At 45.2% G+C, this 23931-nt stretch overlaps 1 protein-coding gene across 1 annotated transcript in view; it reads right to left on the bottom strand.

Annotated features, from left to right (window-relative positions):
- The window catches only part of LOC311137617 (actin remodeling regulator NHS-like), a gene marked incomplete at both ends in the record, with an annotated part of 198350 nt that overhangs the window by 60836 nt on the left and 113583 nt on the right, over positions 1-23931 (bottom strand). Inside the window, 2 exons of the mRNA XM_084172119.1 lie at positions 2612-2743; positions 18928-19111. Of these exons, the coding sequence (XP_084028245.1) occupies positions 2612-2743; positions 18928-19111 (316 nt within the window). The remainder of the gene's footprint in view (positions 1-2611; positions 2744-18927; positions 19112-23931) is intronic.

The following is a 23931-nucleotide window of genomic DNA, read 5'->3' as shown; positions in this document are numbered from 1 at the left end:
TTCTACACCCTGAACCATCAGATCCTCCTCTCCACCCTCTCAGGGCTGATCCTCCTCTCCACCCTCTCAGGGCTGATCCTCCTCTCCATCCTCTCAGGGCTGATCCTCCTCTCCACCCTCTCAGGGCTGATCCTCCTCTCCACCCTCTCATGGCTGATCCTCCTCTCCACCCTCTCAGGGCTGATCCTCCTCTCCACCCTCTCAGGGCTGATCCTCCTCTCCACCCTCTCAGGGCTGATCCTCCTCTCCACCCTCTCAGGGCTGATCCTCCTCTCCACCCTCTCAGGGCTGATCCTCCTCTCCACCCTCTCAGGGCTGATCCTCCTCTCCACCCTCTCAGGGCTGATCCTCCTCTCCACCCTCTCAGGGCTGATCCTCCTCTCCATCCTCTCATGGCTGATCCTCCTCTCCACCCTCTCAGGGCTGATCCTCCTCTCCACCCTCTCAGGGCTGATCCTCCTCTCCACCCTCTCAGGGCTGATCCTCCTCTCCACCCTCTCAGGGCTGATCCTCCTCTCCACCCTCTCAGGGCTGATCCTCCTCTCCACCCTCTCATGGCTGATCCTCCTCTCCACCCTCTCAGGGCTGGGTGTCTCAGGCTCTGCACACTCTTGGATTGCATCCTATCCTGGCAGGCCGCTCCTACCAGGTGACGTGGAGAGGATCTGTGTCTGCACCACGTACTCTCACTACTGGTGTCCCCCAGGGCTCGGTTCTAGGCCCTCTCCTCTTCTCTCTATACACCAAGTCACTCGGCTCTGTCATATCCTCACCTGGTCTCTCCTATCATCGCTATGCGGATGACACTCAACTACTTTTCTCCTTCCCCCCTTCTGACACCCAGGTGGCGACACGCATCTCTGCGTGCCTGGTAGATATCTCAACTTGGATGTCGGCCCACCACCTCAACCTCATCAAGACGGAACTGCTCTTCCTCCCCGGGAAGGCCTGCCCACTTAAAGACCTCTTCATCACGGTTGACAACTCCACAGTGTCGCCCTCCCAGGGTTCAAAGAACCTTGGCGTGACCCTGGACAACACCCTGTCGATCTCTGCAAACATCAAAGCAGTGACTCTCTCCTGCAGGTTCATGATCTACAACATCTGTAGAGTACGACCCTACCTCACACAGGATGCGGCACAGGTCCTAATCCAAGCACTTGTCCTCTCCCATCTTGACTGCTGCAACTCTCTGTTGGCTGGGCTCCCCGCTTGTGCCATCAAACCCCTGTAACTTATCCAGAACGCTGCAGCCTGCCTGGTGTTCAACCTTCCCAAGTTCTCTCATGTCACCCCGCTCCTCCGCCCACTCCACTGGCTTCCAGTTGAAGCTCTCATCCACTATTAGACCATGGTGCTTACCTATGGAGCAGCAAGAGGAACTGCCCCTCCCTACCTTCAGGCTATGCTCCAACCCTACACCCCAACCAGAGCCCCTATCTTCAGGCTATGCTCAAACCCTACACCCCAACCAGAGCCCCTATCTTCAGGCTATGCTCAAACCCTACACCCCAACCAGAGCCCCTATCTTCAGGCTATGCTCAAACCCTACACTCCAACCAGAGCCCCTATCTTCAGGCTATGCTCAAACCCTACACCCCAACCAGAGCCCCTATCTTCAGGCTATGCTCAAACCCTACACTCCAACCAGAGCACTCCGTTCTGCCACCTCTGGTCTCTCAGCCCTCCAACCCTCCACCCCAACCCGAGCCCCTATCTCCAGGCTATGCTCCAACCCTACACCCCAACCAGAGCACTCCGTTCTGCCACCTCTGGTCTCTCAGCCCTCCAACCCTCCACCCCAACCCGAGCCCCTATCTCCAGGCTATGCTCCAACCCTACACCCCAACCAGAGCACTCCGTTCTGCCACCTCTGGTCTTTCGGCCCTCCCACCCCTATGAGAGGGCAGCTCCCACTCAGCCCAGTCCAAGCTCTTCTCTGTCCTGGCACCCCAATGGTGGAACCAGCTTCCCCCTGACGCTAGGACAGCAGAGTCCCTGGCCATCTTCATAAAGCACCTGAAACCCCGCCTCTTCAAATAGTATCTCAAATAATTCCCCTCCTCACCCGAAAATAAATAAATAATTATAATGATCCTGAACCAACACTTGTACTTGACACAGCAGCCCCTCCCTCCCCACCCCCGACTTTGCTGATAACTATTTAGAGGAAACATGTACTTACTATCTGACTGTGATATGTGGTTGATATGTGGTTGATATGTGGTTGATATGTGGTTGATATGTGGTTGATATGTAGCTATTTTAAGACGAATGCACTAACTGTAAGTCGCTCTGGAAAACAGCATCTGCTAATGACTGAAATGTAAATGTAAAATGTTAGGGTTCAAGGTTAGGGCTGAAATGAGTCATACCTAGGTCTATAAACAGGAGAGGTGGTAGGGTTCAAGGTTAGGGCTGAAATTAGTCATACCTAGGTCTATAAACAGGAGAGGTGGTAGGGTTCAAGGTTAGGGCTGAAATTAGTCATACCTAGGTCTATAAACAGGAGAGGTGGTAGGGTTCAAGGTTGGGGCTGAAATTAGTCATACCTAGGTCTATAAACAGGAGAGGTGGTAGGGTTCAAGGTTAGGGCTGAAATGAGTCATACCTAGGTCCTGCTGAACTCTTCTAGGAATCCCGATGACAGTCTTCCGTCTCCTCAGCTTCCTCCTCCTCTGAAGTACGGACTGAGAGTGGACTGGCGAGCAGCGCACACTAGCGTCTCTGTGGAACTGAACCCCTGCAGAAAAGAGCAGAGACACAAGACGTGAGAAACCTTTATATATTAGTGACGGCAGCAAAGCAGCAAAGCCCTCTCCTCTTTTTCTCACACTGAAGCAAGCAGAGATGTATCGATTTATCTATCAACAGGAAAATATAGATTCATGTTACTGCAATCTATCTATCAACAGGAAAATATAGATTCATGTTACTGCAATCTATCTATCAACAGGAAAATATAGATTCATGTTACTGCAATCTATATATTCATGTTACTGTCTTCTATAGATTCATGTTACTGTCATCTATATATTCATGTTACTGTCATCTATATATTCATGTTACTGTCATCTATAGATTCATGTTACTGTCATCTATAGATTCATGTTACTGTCATCTATAGATTCATGTTACTGTCATCTATAGATTCATGTTACTGTCATCTATATATTCATGTTACTGTCATCTATATATTCATGTTACTGTCATCTATAGATTAATGTTACTGTCATCTATATATTCATGTTACTGTCATCTATAGATTAATGTTACTGTCATCTATAGATTAACGTTACTGTCATCTATATATTAATGTTACTGTCATCTATAGATTAATGTTACTGTCATCTATAGATTCATGTTACTGTCATCTATAGATTAACGTTACTGTCATCTATAGATTAATGTTACTGTCATCTATAGATTAATGTTACTGTCATCCATAGATTCACATTACTGTCATCTATAGATTAATGTCACTGTCATCTATAGATTAATGTTACTGTCATCCATAGATTCATGTTACTGTCATCTATAGATTCATGTTACTGTCATCTATAGATTAACGTTACTGTCATCTATAGATTAATGTTACTGTCATCTATAGATTAATGTTACTGTCATCTATAGATTCATGTTACTGTCATCCATAGATTCACGTTACTGTCATCTATAGATTCACGTTACTGTCATCTATATATTAATGTTACTGTCATCTATATATTCATGTTACTGTCATCTATATATTCATGTTACTGTCATCTATAGATTCATGTTACTGTCATCTATAGATTCATGTTACTGTCATCTATAGATTCATGTTACTGTCATCTATAGAATATAATTATGTTTCTGCCACCAATAGATTAACACTACTGTCATCCATAGATTAATGCAACTGTCATCTATAGATTCATGTTACTGTCATCTATAGATTCATGTTACTGTCATCTATAGATTAATGTTACTGTCATCTATAGAATATAATTATGTTACTGCCACCAATAGATTAACACTACTGTCATCCATAGATTAATGCAACTGTCATCTATAGATTCATGTTACTGTCATCTATAGATTAATGTTACTGTCATCTATAGAATATAATTATGTTACTGCCACCAATAGATTAACACTACTGTCATCCATAGATTAATGCAACTGTCATCTATAGATTCATGTTACTGTCATCTATAGATTCATGTTACTGTCATCTATAGATTCATGTTACTGTCATCTATAGATTAATGTTACTGTCATCTATAGATTCATGTTACTGTCATCTATAGATTCATGTTACTGTCATCCATAGATTAATGCAACTGTCATCTATAGATTCATGTTACTGTCATCTATAGATTAATGTTACTGTCATCTATAGAATATAATTATGTTACTGCCACCAATAGATTAACACTACTGTCATCCATAGATTAATGCAACTGTCATCTATAGATTCATGTTACTGTCATCTATAGATTCATGTTACTGTCATCTATAGATTCATGTTACTGTCATCTATAGATTAATGTTACTGTCATCTATAGATTCATGTTACTGTCATCTATAGATTCACGTTACTGTCATCCATAGATTCACGTTACTGTCATCTATAGATTCACGTTACTGTCATCTATATATTAATGTTACTGTCATCTATATATTCATGTTACTGTCATCTATATATTCATGTTACTGTCATCTATAGATTCATGTTACTGTCATCTATAGATTCATGTTACTGTCATCTATAGATTAACGTTACTGTCATCTATAGATTAATGTTACTGTCATCTATAGATTCATGTTACTGCCATCTATAGATTCATGTTACTGCAATCTATAGAATATAATTGTTACTGCCATTTATAGATGAATGTTACTGCAATCTCAAATCAAATCAAATCAAATGTTATTTGTCAAATACACGTGTTTAGCAGATGTTATTGCAGGTGTAGTGAAATGCTTGTGCTTCTAGCTCCGACAGTGCAGTAATATCTAACAATTTCACAACACATACCCAATACAGTAATCCCTCGTTTATCGCGGGGGTTACGTTCCGAAAATGACCCGCGATAAGTGAAATCCGCGAAATAGAAAACTTTTTTTTTTTACAATTAGCAACTATTACATGTATACAAATACAGTGACTCACGTGTAGGCCGTTTCACTGCTCTTCAGACTGGGCCGCTGCATCCTGACTGCGCTCTGCAGTGTTCTCTTCTTCTGAAGCCCGCGGTGCAGGTGTGTTTGTTCGGGAGAAGAACATAGTGATAGGCAGCTGTTGTCGCTCTTTTTTCTTCTTTGCAAAAAGATCCTTGTACACCGACATGCCACCATCGATTACGTTGGAGAACTGTAATGAACGGCTCATCAAAGGGTCCCATTCCTCAGCTACTCGCTTAAGTTCAGTGGCCATTCGCACCATGGTTGCTAAGCGACCAAGCGTTAGTCCTTCCTCCTCATCTCTCGTGTCCTCTTCTCCCTCTTCTCTTTCATCGTCGCTTTGTGGCTTTGTCATTTACCTTCCCTTAGCATGTCCAGAAGTTTAACTTTATCTGAGATAGGTAGCATCTTCCGCCGTTTGGGCCCATCCGCAGGTGCTTTTGTCGGTCCAGGCCGTTTCGTCGACATTATGGGTTTAGGAGATGTTCGAAATTACAAGATAATTTGGCCAACTTAATGTAAATTTGCCAAGCTGTTTTATGTACGTACACATAACTGCACGAGACGACAAAATGATAGCACAATTCGTAGCATGTTTTGATACAAGAAGCGGGAGTGAGTTTTTAGCGAATCAGAATGCAGAGCACAATGCACCAAAAAAAAAAAAATGCATTATGAAAATCCGCGAAATAGCGAATCCGCGATAAGTGAACCGCGAAGTGGCGAGGGATCACTGTACACACAAAAAAGTAAGGAATGGGATTTAAGAATATATACATATATGGACGAGCGATGTCAGAGCGGTATGGACTAAGATACAGTAGAATATTATAAAATAGAATGCAGTATATACATATGAGATGAGTAGTCCAAGATATGGAAACATTATTAAAGTGACTAGTGTTCCATTTCTTAAAGTGGCCAGTGAGTTCAATAGGCAGCAGCAGCCTCTAATGTGCTAGTGATGGCTATTTAACAGTCTGATGGCCTTGAGATAGAAGCTGTTTTTCAGTCTCTCGGTCCCAGCTTTGATGCACCTGTACTGACCTCGCCTTCTGGACGATAGCGGGGTGAACAGGCAGTGGCTCGGGTGGTTGATGTCCTTGATGATCTTTTTGGCCTTCCTGTGACATCGGGTGCTGTATGTGTCTTGGAGGGCGGGTAGTTTGCCCCCGGTGATGCGTTCGGCAGACCGCACCACCCTCTGGTGAGCCCTGCGGTTGCAGGCGGTGCAGTTGCCGTACCAGGCGGTGATACAGCCCGACAGGATGCTCTCAATTGTGCATCTGTAAAAGTTTGTGAGGGTTTTAGGTGATAAGCCACATTTCTTCAGCCTCCTGAGGTTGAAGAAGCTCAGTTGCGCCTTCTTCACCACACTGTCTGCGTGGCTGAACCATTTCAGTTTGTCGGTGATGTGTACGCCAAGGAACTTCAAGCTTTCCACCTTCTCCACTGCGGTCCCGTCGATGTGGATAGGGGGGTGCACCCTCTGCTGTTTCCTGAAGTCCACGATCATCTCCTTTGTTTTGTTGACGTTGAGTGAGAGGTTATTTTCCTGGCACCACACTCCCAGAGCCCTCACCTCCTCCCTGTAGGCGGTCTCGTCATTGTTGGTAATCAAGCCTACTACTGTTGTGTCGTCTGCAAACTTGATAATTGAGTTGGAGGCGTGCTTGGCCACGCAGTCATGGGTGAACAGGGAGTACAGGAGGGGGCTGAGCACACACCCTTGTGGGGCCCCAGTGTTGAGGATCAGCGAAGTGGAGATGTTGTTTCCTACATTCACCACCTGGGGGGCGGGGTTCAGACCCAGGGCCTCGAGCTTAATGATGAGCTTGGAGGTTACCATGGTGTTGAATGCTGAGCTGTAGTCAATGAATAGCATTCTCACGTAGGTGTACCTCTTGTCCAGGTGGGAAAGGGCAGTGTGGAGTGCAATAGAGATTGCATCATCTGTGGATCTGTTGGGGCGGTATTGTGAATGTTGACCTGCTTAAAAGTCTTACTCACATCGGCTACGGAGAGCGTGATCACATAGTCATCCGGAACAGCTGGTGCTCTCATGCATGCTTCAGTGTTGCTTGCCTCAAAGCGAGCATAGAAGTGATTTAGCTCGTCTGGTAGGCTTGTGTCACTGGGCAGCTCGCGGCTGTGCTTCCCTTTGTAGTCTGTAATAGTTTTCAAGCCCTGCCACATCCGACGAGCGTCAGAGCAGGTGTAGTACGATTCAATCTTAGTCCTGTATTGACTCTTTGCCTGTTTGATGGTTCGTCGGAGGGCATAGCGGGATTTCTTATAAGCGTCCGGGTTAGAGTCCCGCTCCTTGAAAGAGGCAGCTCTACCCTTTAGCTCAGTGTGGATGTTTCCTGTAATCCATGGCTTCTGGTTGGGGTATGTACGTACGGTCACTGTGGGGACGACATCATCGATGCACTTATTGATGAAGCCAGTGACTGATGTGGTGTACTCCTCAATGCCATCGGAAGAATCCCGGAACATATTCCAGTCTGTGCTAGCAAAACAGTCTTGTAGCTTAGCATCTGCGTCATCTGACCACTTTTTTTATTAACCGAGTCAATGGTGCTTCCTGCTTTAGTTTTTGCTTATAAGCAGGAATCAGGAGGATAGAGTTATGGTCAGATTTGCCAAATGGAGGGCGAGGGAGAGCCTCTGTGTGTGGAGTAAAGGTGGTCTAGAGTTTTCTTTCCCTCTGGTTGCACATTTAATATGCTGGTAGAAATGAGGTAGAATGGATTTAAGTTTCCCTGCATTAAAGTCCCCGGCCACTAGGAGCGCTGCCTCTGGATGAGCGTCTTCCTGTTGACTTATGGCCTTATACAGTTCATTCAGTGCAATCTTAATGCCAGCATTGGTTTGTTGTGGTAAATAGACAGCTATGAAAAATATAGATGAAAACTCTCTTGGTAAATAGTGTGGTCTACAGCTTATCATGAGATACTCTACCTCAGGCGAGCAAAACTTAGAGACTTCCTTAGTATTTGATTTTGTGCACCAGCTGTTGTTTACAAATATACACAGACCACCACCCCTTGTCTTACCGGAGTCAGCCGTTCTATCCTGCCGATGTAGCGTATAGCCCGCTAGCTATATGTTGTCCATGTCTTCGTTCAGCCACGACTCGGTGAAACATAAGATATTACAGTTTTTAATTTCCCGTTGGTAGGATAACCGTAATCTTAGGTCAGCCAATTTATTCTCAAATGATTGAAGATTGGCTAATAGGATTGATGGAAGAGGCAGTTTACTTGCTCGCCGTCGGATCCTTACAAGGCACCCCGATCTACGTCCACGATATCTCCGTCTCTTCCTCATGCGAATGACAGGGATTTGGGCCTTGTCTGGTGTCCGTAGGATATCCTTTGCAGCCGCCTCGTTGAAGAAAAAAATATTCGTCCAATACGAGGTGAGTAATCGCTGTCCTGATATCCAGAAGCTCTTTTTGGTTATAAGAGACGATGGCAGAAACATTATGTACAAAATAAATTACAAATAACGCGGAAAAACACACATTATAGTACAATTGGTTAGAGGGCTGTAAAACGGCAGCCATCTTCTCCGGCGCCATTATCATCAAGGCAAAGATCTGGAGAAGGGTACCAAAACATTTCTGCAGCATTGAAGGTCCCCAAGAACACAGTGGCCTCCATCATTCTTAAATGGAAGAAGTTTGGAACTACCAAGACTCTTCCTAGAGTTGGCCACCCAGCCAAACTGAGCTATCGGGGGAGAAGGGCCTTGGTCAGGGAGGTGACCAAGAACCCGATGGTCACTCTAACAGAGCTCTAGAGTTCCTCTGTGGAGATGGGAGAACCTTCCAGAAGGACAACCATCTCTACAGCACTCCACCAATCAGGCCTTTATGGTAGAGTGGCCATGACAGCCCACTTGGAGTTTGCCAAAAGGCACCTAATGACTCTCAGACCATGAGAAACAAGATTATCTGGTCTGATGACACCAAGATTGAACAAAAACCTGCTCCAGAGCGCTCAGGACCTCAGACTGGGACGAAGGTTCATCTTCCAAAAGGACAAAAACCCTAAGCACACAGCCAAGACAATGCAGAAGTGGCTTCAGAACAAATCTCAATGTCCTTGAGTAGCCCAGCCAGAGCCCGGACTTGAACCCGATCGAACATCTCTGGAGAAAATAGCTGTGCAGCGATGCTCCCCATCCAACCTGACAGAGCTTGAGAGGATCAGCAGAGAAGAATGGGAGAAACTCCCCAAATACAGGTGGGCCAAGCTTGTAGCGTCATACCCAAGAAGACTCGGGGCTGTAATCGCTGCCAAAGGTGCTTCAACAAAGTACTGAGTAAAGGGTCTAAATACTTATGTAAATGTTATAATTGGAATACATTTGCAAAAAGTTATAAAACCTATTTTCGCTTTCTTATTATGGGGTATTGTGTGTAGATTGATGAGGGGGAAAAAACAATTTAATCAATTTGAGAATAAGCCTGTAACGTAACAAAATGTGGAAAAGGTCAAGGGGTCTGAATACTGTAGATCTTCAATATAAGAATCACTACAAAACTTATTGTATGACCTCTTATACGCTATATTAGGCCCAGCCTTTGGAACTTTGGTTTTCCTAGATATGGCTACTATATTGTGATCACTACATCTGATGGATCTGGATACTGCTTTAGAGCAGATTTCTGCAGCATTAGTAAAGATATGATCAATACATGTGGATGATTTCATTCCTGTGCTGTTTATAAATACCCTGGTAGGCTGACTGATAACCTGAACCAGGTTGCAGGCACTAGTTACAGTTTGAATATTTTTCTTGAGTGGGCAGCTTGATGAAAGCCAGTCAATATTTAGGTCACCCAGAAAATAGATTCAATAGATTCATGTTACTGCCATCTATAGTGAAGCTGCCATCTATAGTGAAGCTGCCATCTATAGTGAAGCTGCCATCTATAGTGAAGCTGCCATCTATAGTGAAGCTGCCATCTATAGTGAAGCTGCCATCTATAGTGAAGCTGCCATCTATAGTGAAGCTGCCATCTATAGTGAAGCTGCCATCTATAGTGAAGCTGCCATCTATAGTGAAGCTGCCATCTACAGCGAAGCTGCCATCTATAGTGAAGCTGCCATCTACAGTGAAGCTGCCATCTACAGTGAAGCTGCCATCTACAGCGAAGCTGCACTTCTCAAATAGTGGAAGTACAGGTAAGATACTTGACCACTCACAAGCTTTGATGTTTATAACTACTTATCACAGGGAATATATAGTTTACAAATAGAACAGAAAACATAGGATGGTAAATTATAACCAGGTTAAAGTAAGATGATATTGCAACAACTAAAAACACTGACCACATTTTACAGTATACAGTATCATGTGTCTCTGTCTCTCTCTGTGTATCCATGTCTCTCTCTGTGTCTCTGTGCACTCTCTGTGCACTCTCTGTCTCCGTGTCTCCCTGTCTCCCTGTCTCCCTGTCTCCCTGTCTCCGTGTCTCCCTGTCTCCGTGTCTCCCTGTCTCCCTGTCTCCGTGTCTCCCTGTCTCCGTGTCTCCCTGTCTCCCTGTCTCCGTGTCTCCCTGTCTCCGTGTCTCCCTGTCTCCGTGTCTCCCTGTCTCCGTGTCTCCCTGTCTCCCTGTCTCCGTGTCTCCCTGTCTCCGTGTCTCCCTGTCTCCCTGTCTCCGTGTCTCCCTGTCTCCGTGTCTCCCTGTCTCCGTGTCTCCCTGTCTCCGTGTCTCCCTGTCTCCCTGTCTCCCTGTCTCCCTGTCTCCGTGTCTCCCTGTCTCCCTGTCTCCGTGTCTCCCTGTCTCCGTGTCTCCCTGTCTCCGTGTCTCCGTGTCTCCGTGTCTCCCTGTCTCCGTGTCTCCCTGTCTCCCTGTCTCCCTGTGTCTCCCTGTGTCTCCCTGTGTCTAGTTGTGCTGTTTCTCTCTCTCTCTCTCTCTCTCTACTTCATGACTATCATGTGACTAGAGACTGCTCTTTCAGCTCCACATTATTACAGCTCTTTGCTGTTCAGTTTCTGCCTCAACACTCTGCCTCAGCCCTGTTGGCTCCAGATCTCTGAGACGCTACGCAACTCGCAGTAAATAAATCTCAACAGGCCTTTTAACCATTCTAATGGGACTAATTGGCATTCATGAAGCAGTATCTTGCCTCTACCCTCACTGGCACAAACAGACCAATTCAGACAGCCAGAAGGCCCTGGCTGCTGTTAACCATAACTTGCCCATTGTAACATCATTCTGAGGGACAACGTCTATCATTGTGTTATGCTGTGCATGTACAGTTGAAGTCGTAAGTTTACATACACCTGAGCCAAATTCATTTAAACTCAGTTTTTCACAATTCCTGACATTTAATCCTAATAACAATTCTCTGTCTTAGGTCAGTTAGGATCATCACTTTATTTTAAGAATGTGAAATGTCAGAATAATAGTAGAGAGAATGATTTATTTCAGCTTTTATTTCTTTCATCACATTCCCAGTAGGTCAGAAGTTTACATACACTCAATTAGTATTTGGTAGCATTGCCTTTAAATTGTTTAACTTGGGTCAAACGTTTCGGGTAGCCTTCCACAAGCTTCCCGCAATAAGTTGGGTGAATTTTGGCCCATTCCTCCTGACAGAGCTGGTGTAACTGAGTCAGGTTTGTAGGCCTCCTTGCTCGCACATGCTTTTTCAGTTCTGCCCACAAATGTTCTATAGGATTGAGGTCAGGGCTTTGTGATGGCCACTCCAATACCTTGACTTTGTTGCCCTTAAACCATTTTGCCACAACTTTGGAAGTATGCTTGGGGTCATTGTCCATTTGGAAGATCCATTTGCGACCAAGCTTTAACTTCCTGACTGATGTCTTGAGATGTTGCTTCAATATATCCACGTAATTTTCCTTCCTCATGATGCCATCTATTTTGTGAAGTGCACCAGTCACTCCTGCAGCAAAGCAGCCCCACAGCATGATGCTGCCACCCCCGTGCTTCACGGTTGGGATGGTGTTCTTCGGCTTGCAAGCAACCCCCTTTTTCCTCCAAACATAACGATGGTCATTGTGGCCAAACAGTTCTATTTTTGTTTCATCAGACCAGAGGACATTTCTCCAAAAAGTACGATATTTGTCCCCATGTGCAGTTGCAAACCGTAGTCTGGCTTTTTTATGGCGGTTTTGGAGCAGTGGCTTCTTCCTTGCTGAGTGGCCTTTCAGGTTATGTCGATATAGGACTCATTTTACTATGGATATAGATACTTTTGTACCCGTTTCCTCCAGCATCTTCACAAGGTCCTTTGCTGTTGTTCTGGGATTGATTTGCACTTTTCGCACCAAAGTACGTTCATCTCTAGGAGACAGAACGCGTGTCCTTCCTGAGCGGTATGACGGCTGCGTGGTCCCATGGTGTTTATACTTGCGTACTATTCTTTGTACAGATGAACGTGGTACCTTCAGGCGTTTGGAAATTCCTCCCAAGGATGAACCAAACTTGTGGAGGTTTCTGTTTTTTTTCCTGAAGTCTTGGCTGATTTCTTTTGATTTTCCCATGATGTCAAGCAAAGAGGCACTGAGTTTGAAGGTAGGCCTTGAAATACATCCACAGGTACACCTCCAATTGACTCAGATGATGTCAATTAGCCTATCAGAAGCTTCTAAAGCCATGACATCATTTTCTGGTATTTTCCAAGCTGTTTAAAGGCACAGTCAACTTAGTGTATGTAAACTTCTGACCCACTGGAATTGTGATACAGTGAATTATAATTGAAATAATCTGTCTGTAAACAATTATTGGAAAAATTACTTGCACAAAGTAGATGTCCTAACCGACTTGCCAAAACTATAGTTTGTTAAAAATAAATGTGTGAAGTGGTTGAAAAACAAGTTTTAATGACTCCAACCTAAGTGTTTGTAAACTTCCCACTTCAACTGTATTTCCTGCTTTGTTGCTCAGAAGCTGCATGGATATAAATCATTGAAGTTAAATATAAAGAAACAAGTCAAAGCCTGTTAGATAACTATTGTTAAAGGATAAATATCAGCTCTGTGTTTTACTAGGATTTGGATTTGTATTTATTAGGGATCCCCATTAGCTGCTGCCAAATGTTTAATACCACCATACAACAATATCACAATGTGTGCGTATGCATGTATCTATACCCTTGTGTGTGTCTCTTCACAGTCCCTGTTGTTCCATAAGATGTATTTTTTACCTGTTTTTTTTTATCTTGCATCAGTTACCTGATGTGGAATAGAGTTCCATGTAGTCATGGCTCTATGTAGTACTGTGCGCCTCCCATAGTCTATTCTGGACTTGGGGACTGTGAAGAGACCTCTGGTGGCATGTCTTGTGGGGTATGCATGGGTGTCTGAGCTGTTTGATAGTAGTTTAAACAGACAGCTCGGTACATTCAGCTTGTCAACACCTCTTACAAAAACAAGTAGTGATGAAGTAAATCTCTCTTCCAGGAGAGATTGACATGCATATTATTAATGTTAGTGCTCTGTGTACATCTAAAGGCCAGCCGTGCTGCCATGTTCTAAGCCAATTGCAATTTTCCCAAGTCCCTCTTTGTGGCACCTGACCACACTACTGAACAGTAGTCCAGGTGCAACAAAACTACGGCCTGTAGGACCTGCCTTGTTGATAGTGTTGTTAAGGCAGAGCAGAGCTTTATTATGGACAGACTTCTCCCCATCTTAGCTACTGTTGTATCAATATGCTTTGACCATGACAGTCTACAATCCAGGGTTACTCCAAGCAGTTTAGTCTCCTCAATTTCCACATTATTCATTACGACATGTAGTTGAGGTTTAGGGTTTAGTGAATGATTTGACCCAAATACAATGCTTTTAGTTTTAGAAATATTCAGGACTAACTTATTCCTTGAAATACTTTATATAAATATTCAGACCCTTTCCTCAGTACTTTGTTGAAGCACCTTTGGCAGCGATTACAGCCTCGAGTCTTCTTGGGTATGACGCTACAAGCTTGGCACACCTGTATTTGGGGAGTTTCTCCCATTCTTCTCTGCAGATCCTCTCAAGCTCTGTCAGGTTGGATGGGGAGCGTCGCTGCACAGTTATTTTCAGGTTTCTCCAGAGATTGTCGATCGGGTTCAAGTCTGGGCTCTGGCTGGGCCACTCAAGGACATTCAGAGACTTGTCCCGAAGCCACTCCTGCATTGTCATGGCTGTGTGCTTAGGGTTGTTGTCCTGTTGGAAGGTGAACCTTTGCCCCAGTTGGAGGTCCTGAGCAGTCTGGAGCAGGTTTTCATCAAGGATCTCTCTGTACTTTGTTCCGTTCAACTTTGCCTCGATCCTGACTAGTCTCCCAGTCCCTGCTGCTGAAAAACATCCCCACAATTTGATGCTACCACCACCATGCTTCACCGTAGGGATGGTGCCAGGTTTCCTCCAGACGTGACACTTGGCATTCAGGCCAAAAAGTTCAATCTTGGTTTCATTAGACCAGAGAATCTTGTTTCTCATGGTCTGAGAATCTTTAGGAGCGGCTTCCGTCTTGCCACTCTACCATAAAGGTCTGATTGGTGGAGTGCTGCAGATAGTGATGCTATAATACAGTATGGTGACAGGTGGAGACAGTATAACCAGGGGTAGTGATGCTATAATACAGTATGGTGACAGGTGGAGACAGTATAACCAGGGGTAGTGATGCTATAATACAGTATGGTGACAGGTGGAGACAGTATAACCAGGGGTAGTGATGCTATAATACAGTATGGTGACAGGTGGAGACAGTATAACCAGGGGTAGTGATGCTATAATACAGTATGGTGACAGGTGGAGACAGTATAACCAGGGGTAGTGGTGCTATAATACAGTATGGTGACAGGTGGAGACAGTAACAGACAGTATAACCAGGGGTAGTGATGCTATAATACAGTATGGTGACAGGTGGAGACAGTATAACCAGGGGTAGTTATGTTATAATACAGTATGGTGACAGGTGGAGACAGGTGGAGACAGTATAACCAGGGGTAGTTATGCTATAATACAGTATGGTGACAGGTGGAGACAGTATAACCAGGGGTAGTGATGCTATAATACAGTATGGTGACAGGTGGAGACAGTATAACCAGGGGTAGTGATGCTATAATACAGTATGGTGACAGGTGGAGACAGTATAACCAGGGGTAATGATGCTATAATACAGTATGGTGACAGGTGGAGACAGTATAACCAGGGGTAGTGATGCTATAATACAGTATGGTGACAGGTGGAGACAGTATAACCAGGGGTGGTGGTGCTATAATACAGTATGGTGACAGGTGGAGACAGTATAACCAGGGGTAGTGATGCTATAATACAGTATGGTGACAGGTGGAGACAGTATAACCAGGGGTAGTGATGCTATAATACAGTATGGTGACAGGTGGAGACAGTATAACCAGGGGTAGTGGTGCTATAATACAGTATGGTGACAGGTGGAGACAGTAACAGACAGTATAACCAGGGGTAGTGATGCTATAATACAGTATGGTGACAGGTGGAGACAGTATAACCAGGGGTAGTGGTGCTATAATACAGTATGGTGACAGGTGGAGACAGTAACAGACAGTATAAACAGGGGTAGTGATGCTATAATACAGTATGGTGACAGGTGGAGACAGTATAACCAGGGGTAGTGATGCTATAATACAGTATGGTGACAGGTGGAGACAGTATAACCAGGGGTAGTGATGCTATAATACAGTATGGTGACAGGTAGAGACAGTATAACCAGGGGTAGTGGTGCTATAATACAGTATGGTGACAGGTGGAGACAGTAACAGACAGTATAACCAGGGGTAGTGGTGCTATAATACAGTATGGTGACAGGTGGAGACAGTATAACCAGGGGTAGTGATGCTATAATACAGTATGGTGACAGGTGGAGACAGTATAACCAGGGGTAGTGATGCTATAATACAGTATGTTGACAGGTGGAGACAGTATAACCAGGGGTAGTGGTGCTATAATACAGTATGGTGACAGGTGGAGACAGTATAACCAGGGGTAGTGATGCTATAATACAGTATGGTGACAGGTGGAGACAGTATAACCAGGGGTAGTGATGCTATAATACAGTATGGTGACAGGTGGAGACAGTATAACCAGGGGTAGTGATGCTATAATACAGTATGGTGACAGGTGGAGACAGTATAACCAGGGGTAGTGGTGCTATAATACAGTATGGTGACAGGTGGAGACAGTATAACCAGGGGTAGTGATGCTATAATACAGTATGGTGACAGGTGGAGACAGTATAACCAGGGGTAGTGATGCTATAATACAGTATGGTGACATGTGGAGACAGTATAACCAGGGGTAGTGGTGCTATAATACAGTATGGTGACAGGTGGAGACAGTAACAGACAGTATAACCAGGGGTAGTGGTGCTATAATACAGTATGGTGACAGGTGGAGACAGTATAACCAGGGGTAGTGATGCTATAATACAGTATGGTGACAGGTGGAGACAGTATAACCAGGGGTAGTGGTGCTATAATACAGTATGGTGACAGGTGGAGACAGTATAACCAGGGGTAGTGGTGCTATAATACAGTATGGTGACAGGTGGAGACAGTATAACCAGGGGTAGTGATGCTATAATACAGTATGGTGACAGGTGGAGACAGTATAACCAGGGGTAGTGGTGCTATAATACAGTATGGTGACAGGTGGAGACAGTAACAGACAGTATAACCAGGGGTAGTGGTGCTATAATACAGTATGGTGACAGGTGGAGACAGTAACAGACAGTATAACCAGGGGTAGTGGTGCTATAATACAGTATGGTGACAGGTGGAGACAGTATAACCAGGGGTAGTGATGCTATAACACAGTATGGTGACAGGTGGAGACAGTATAACCAGGGGTAGTGATGCTATAATACAGTATGGTGACAGGTGGAGACAGTATAACCAGGGGTAGTGGTGCTATAATACAGTATGGTGACAGGTGGAGACAGGTGGAGACAGTATAACCAGGGGTAGTGGTGCTATAATACAGTATGGTGACAGGTGGAGACAGGTGGAGACAGTATAACCAGGGGTAGTGGTGCTATAATACAGTATGGTGACAGGTGGAGACAGTATAACCAGGGGTAGTGATGCTATAATACAGTATGGTGACAGGTGGAGACAGGTGGAGACAGTATACCCAGGGGTAGTGATGCTATAATACAGTATGGTGACAGGTGGAGACAGTATAACCAGGGGTAGTGATGCTATAATACAGTATGGTGACAGGTGGAGACAGTATAACCAGGGGTAGTGGTGCTATAATACAGTACGGTGACAGGTGGAGACAGTATAACCAGGGGTAGTGGTGCTATAATACAGTATGGTGACAGGTGGAGACAGTAACAGACAGTATAACCAGGGGTAGTGGTGCTATAATACAGTATGGTGACAGGTGGAGACAGTATAACCAGGGGTAGTGGTGCTATAATACAGTATGGTGACAGGTGGAGACAGTAACAGACAGTATAACCAGGGGTAGTGATGCTATAATACAGTATGGTGACAGGTGGAGACAGTAACAGACAGTATAACCAGGGGTAGTGATGCTATAATACAGTATGGTGACAGGTGGAGACAGTAACAGACAGTATAACCAGGGGTAGTGATGCTATAATACAGTATGGTGACAGGTGGAGACAGTATAACCAGGGGTAGTGATGCTATAATACAGTATGGTGACAGGTGGAGACAGTATAACCAGGGGTAGTGATGCTATAATACAGTATGGTGACAGGTGGAGACAGTATAACCAGGGGTAGTGGTGCTATAATACAGTATGGTGACAGGTGGAGACAGTAACAGACAGTATAACCAGGGGTAGTGGTGCTATAATACAGTATGGTGACAGGTGGAGACAGTAACAGACAGTATAACCAGGGGTAGTGATGCTATAATACAGTATGGTGACAGGTGGAGACAGTATAACCAGGGGTAGTGGTGCTATAATACAGTATGGTGACAGGTGGAGACATGTGGAGACAGTATAACCAGGGGTAGTGATGCTATAATACAGTATGGTGACAGGTGGAGACAGTATAACCAGGGGTGAAAGTAGAATTCACTTCCTTCCACTACGGACCTCCTATATGCTGCACGTGCACCAAATCCTTTTATGGGCCTAATCATATAATTCCATATAGAATCCCCATTAATTCAACAGGATCTCTGTGGGCCTAGTCGTAAAGATTTGTCATTTAACTGTACAAAATGTGTTACCTTTTATTGTGGCATGAACACAACAAGTCATGATGTTTTCATCTGATTGTCAAACAATCACTTCACAGGTCTCCTTTACTAGACTACTCACTCACCTTCATCCACTCAACAGGCAACATGGCAGTGTTCTCATCGAACCACTTCATCCACTCAGCCTCCAAACAGTGGAGGCAACATGGCAGTGTTCTCATCGAACCACTTCATCCACTCAGCCTCCAAACAGTGGAGGCAACATGGCAGTGTTCTCATCGAACCACTTCATCCACTCAGCCTCCAAACAGTGGAGGCAACATGGCAGTGTTCTCATCGAACCACATCGCATTTTAGAGTGGAGGCTATGCCACCTGTTTCATGCCTCTGACATGCGGTAATGACTCTGACATGCGGTAATGACTCTGACATGCGGTAATGACTCTGACATGCGGTAATGACTCTGACAAGACCTCTGAAAACAACACACAGGTCAAGTGGGCCCTGGTCAAAGGTAGAGTACCATGTTGGATGCATTCACAGGGTTAAGAAGCTGCATGGTATTTACCTGTGACGTTAATTGGGATGACGCAGGATGTGATGACTTGTGAGTCTCTCTTCATCCTCTCCTGAGGTGTGGGCAGTGGGAGAACTCTGGACCAGTTAGTCTGCTTGTCCAGCGTGGAGGGAACGTTAGGGACAGGGTGCCGGGGTCGTTGGCCAAGACGCTCAGGGTCAGAGGGAGTACCAGCCTGGAACAGAGAGACAGTAAGTGGTGGTTACGGTTAGGGTCAGGGGTTGAAGGTTAGGGTCAGGGGTTGAAGGTTAGGGTCAGGGGTTGACGGTTAGGGTCAGGGGTTGACGGTTAGGGTCAGGGGTTGACGGTTAGGGTCAGGGGTTAAAGGTTAGGGTCAGGGGTTGAAGGTTGAAGGTTAGGGTCAGGGGTTGAAGGTTAGGGTCAGGGGTTGAAGGTTAGGGTCAGGGGTTGATTAGGGTCAGGGGTTGATTAGGGTCAGGGGTTGAAGGTTAGGGTCAGTGGTTGAAGGTTAGGGTCAGTGGTTGAAGGTTAGGGTCAGGGGTTGAAGGTTAGGGTCAGGTGTTGATTAGGGTCAGGGGTTGACGGTTAGGGTCAGGGGTTGAAGGTTAGGGTCAGTGGTTGAAGGTTAGGGTCAGTGGTTGAAGGTTAGGGTCAGGGGTTGACGTTAGGGTCAGGGGTTGAAGGTTAGGGTCAGGGGTTGAAGGTTAGGGTCAGGGGTTGAAGGTTAGGGTCAGTGGTTGAAGGTTAGGGTCAGTGGTTGAAGGTTAGGGTCAGGGGTTGACGGTTAGGGTCAGGGGTTGACGGTTAGGGTCAGGGGTTGAAGGTTAGGGTCAGGGGTTGGTTAGGGTCAGGGGTTGAAGGTTAGGGTCAGGGGTTGAAGGTTAGGGTCAGGGGTTGAAGTTTAGGGTCAGGGGTTGAAAATTAGGGTCAGGGGTTGACGGTTAGGGTCAGGGGTTGACGGTTAGGGTCAGTGGTTGACGGTTAGGGTCAGGGGTTGAAGGTTAGGGTCAGGGGTTGAAGGTTAGGGTCAGGGGTTGAAGGTTAGGGTCAGGGGTTGATTAGGGTTATGTTAAGGTTACTATAGCTGGGTTACAGCAGAGTTACATGCAGAGGGTTAGGGTTATTTTCATTGGTCCATATAGTGATTGAATAAAAACATTATCACAGTTAGTAGTATCCTACAACATGCACAAAGACAACATTTCAACTATCTATAAAACATTTTTACTTCATGCAGGGCCAAAACCTGAGACAGAGAACCATAACACACAAACACATTAATTGAGCTTCATGTGATGCACAACACATTTAGGTCTGGCATTGGAAGACAGTTCCTCCACAGTCAGAGGATCATCAGACAGACAGAACACTACAGGAAAAGGTATCAAGAGGGATAGATGTACTGTATGTAACTGATATACAGGGAGGGAAAAAAGTATTTGATCCCCTGCTGATTTTGTACGTTTGCCCACTGACAAAGAAATGATCAGTCTATAATTTTAATGGTAGGTTTATTTGAACAGTGAGAGACAGAATAACAAAAAAATCCAGAAAAACTCATGTCAAAAATGTTATAAATTGATTTGCATTTTAATGAGGGAAATAAGTATTTGACCCCCTCTAAAACAGAAAGATTTCTGGCTCCCAGGTGTCTTTTATACAGGTAACGAACTGAGATTAGGAGCACACTCTTAAAGGGAGTGCTCCTAATCTCAGTTTGTTACCTGTATAAAAGACATCTGTCCACAGAAGCAATCAATCAGATTCCAAACTCTCCACCATGGCCAAGACCAAAGAGCTCTCCAAGGATGTCAGGGACAAGATTGTAGACCTACACAAGGCTGGAATGGGCTACAAGACCATCGCCAAGCAGCTTGGTGAGAAGGTGACAACAGTTGGTGCGATTATTCGCAAATGGAAGAAACACAAAAGAACTGTCAATCTCCCTCGGCCTGGGGCTCCATGCAAGATCTCACCTCGTGGAGTTGCAATGATCATGAGAACAGTGAGGAATCAGCCCAGAACTACACGGGAGGATCTTGTCAATTATTTCAAAGCAGCTGGGACAATTGTCACCAAGAAAACAATTGGTAACACACTACGCCGTGAAGGACTGAAATCCTGCAGCGCACGCAAGGTCCCCCTGCTCAAGAAAGCACATATACAGGCCCGTCTGAAGTTTGCCAATGAACATCTGAATGATTCAGAGAACTGGGTGAAAGTGTTGTGGTCAGATGAGACCAAAATGGAGCTCTTTGGCATCAACTCAACTCACCGTGTTTGGAGGAGGAGGAATGCTGCCTATGACCCCAAGAACACCATCCCCACCGTCAAACATGGAGGTGGAAACATTATGCTTTGGGGGTGTTTTTCTGCTAAGGGGACAGGACAACTTCACCGCATCAAAGGGATGATGGACGGGGCCATGTACAGTCAAATCTTGGGTGAGAACCTCCTTCCCTAAGCCAGGGCATTGAAAACGGGTCGTGGATGGGTATTCCAGCATGACAATGACCCAAAACACACGGCCAAGGCAACAAAGGAGTGGCTCAAGAAGAAGCACATTAAGGTCCTGGAGTGGCCTAGCCAGTCTCCAGACCTTAATCCCATAGAAAATCTGTGCAGGGAGCTGAAGGTTCGAGTTGCCAAACGTCAGCCTCGAAACCTTAATGACTTGGAGAAGATCTACAAAGAGGAGTGGAACAAAATCCCTCCTGAGATGTGTGCAAACCTGGTGGCCAACTACAAGAAACGTCTGACCTCTGTGATTGCCAACAAGGGTTTTGCCACCAAGTACTAAGTCATGTTTTGCAGAGGGGTCAAATACTTATTTCCCTCATCAATTTATAACATTTTTGACATGCGTTTTTCTGCATTTTGTTGTTGTTATTCTGTCACTCACTGTTCAAATAAACATACCATTAAAATTATAGACTGATCATGTCTTTTTTTTTTTTTTTTTTTTACCAAGATGGCGAAGTAGTGCAGTCCTGTTTCTGTCGTGTGTCTGTAAATAGCCTGTAAATACCCTGTTTTTTTTGTATTTTTCGTACATATTTCCCTATCAGACTTTTCATCCTTCTACAAAATATACTTTCCTGCAACCCGCCTCACTCAATGTGGAACGGATTCTATTTTTGACTTACCTTTATCTAGAATCTAGAATCTCCAGTTGAAACTAGCTAGCCAGCTAACTAGCTACTTGCTATTAGCCACAGCTAGCGGTGTTTCACCCAAAACATTGGATTTTTTTCCGCGGGATTAATTTTAATCATTGGACATTGATCACCGGATATTCGGCCAGTCTGCACAGCGCGTTATCGACCCAGATCATATCAGTTTTTCTGCCGGAATCACTGAATCACTGGACCTTTAACTCCGGATTCATCGCTACCAGCTGGCTACAACAAAACGGACGCTGTGGTCTGGCTAATCATCCTGAGCTAGGCCCATCTCCCGGCTATCTACCTCTCTGTCAACCGGACGGGACCACCTAGTGTTGACACGAAGCCCCGCCGATCCTACACGACTGGTCTGCCGACGAAATCGTCTGATGTGGTTACGACGTTAACCACGAAGATTCCATCCATCGGCTAGCCCTGGCCCGCTAGCACACGCTATCCGTGGCCTCTTACTCACTAAACTGAACTAGCTACTGAACTAGCTACTTGCTATTAGCCACAGCTAGCGGTGTTTCACCCAAAACATTGGATTTTTTTCCGCGGGATTAATTTTAATCATTGGACATTGATCACCGGATATTCGGCCAGTCTGCACAGCGCGTTATCGACCCAGATCATATCAGATTTTCCGCCGGAATCACTGAATCACTGGACCTTTAACTCCGGATTCATCGCTACCAGCTGGCTACAACAAAACGGACGCTGTGGTCTGGCTAATCATCCTGAGCTAGGCCCATCTCCCGGCTATCTACCTCTCTGTCAACCGGACGGGACCACCTAGTGTTGACACGAAGCCCCGCCGATCCTACACGACTGGTCTGCCGACGAAATCGTCTGATGTGGTTACGACGTTAACCACGAAGATTCCATCCATCTGCTAGCCCTGGCCCGCTAGCACACGCTATCCGTGGCCTCTTACTCACAAGTGCTTCACCACCGGACCTTATGATAACTCAGCTATACAGCTGATATCTGCTGGACTGTTCCTTTTTACGGTACTACATCCTGTTTATGTTTAGCCTCAGCCCAAACATGGTTAGTTTATTGTTGTTTCGGTTATTTCTAATTGTACTATATCACTGTAGACCCCCCAGCCTAGCTAAACCTGCCTTAGATAGCTCCTTTGTCCCTCCCCCCATACACTCAGAGACCGACTCAATTGATGCCTCTAGAGATACTATCTCTTTCATTGTTACCCAACGCTTAGGTTTACCTCCACTTTACTCATATCCTTCCATATCCTTGTCTGTACATAATGCCCTGAATCTTTTCTATAACACCCGGAAATCTGCCCCCTTTATTCTATGTACCCAACGCACTAGAATACCAGTTCTTAAAGCCTTTAGCCGTATCCTTATTCTAGTCCTCCTCTGTTCCTCTGGTGATGTAGAGGCTAACCCAGGCCCTGCAGCCCTCAGTATCACTCCTACTCCCCAGGCGCTATCATTTGATGACTTCTGTAATCGCAAAAGTCTTGGTTTCTTGCACATAAATATCAGAAGTCTACTTCCTAAGTTTGAGTTATTCACTGCGTTAGCACACTCTGCCAACCCTGATGTTCTAGCAGTGTCTGAATCCTGGCTCAGGAAGGCCACCAAAAATTCTGAAATTTCCATCCCCAACTATAACATTTTCCGTCTAGATAGAACTGCCAAAGGGGGTGGAGTTGCAATCTACTGTAGAGATAGCCTGCAGAGCTCCATCATACTATCCAGGTCTGTGCCCAAACAGTTTGAGCTTCTACTTCTAAAAATCCACCTTTCCAGAAATAAGTCTCTCACTGTTGCCGCTTGCTACAGACCCCCCTCAGCCCCCAGCTGTGCCCTGGACACCATATGTGAATTGATTGCCC

The sequence above is a fragment of the Coregonus lavaretus genome (assembly GCF_964263955.1).
Source record: "Coregonus lavaretus genome assembly, chromosome: 11".
NCBI lineage: Eukaryota > Metazoa > Chordata > Actinopteri > Salmoniformes > Salmonidae > Coregonus > Coregonus lavaretus.
The sequence above is the reverse complement of the archived record's forward strand: the minus strand, read 5'-3'. Positions and strand labels throughout refer to the sequence as shown.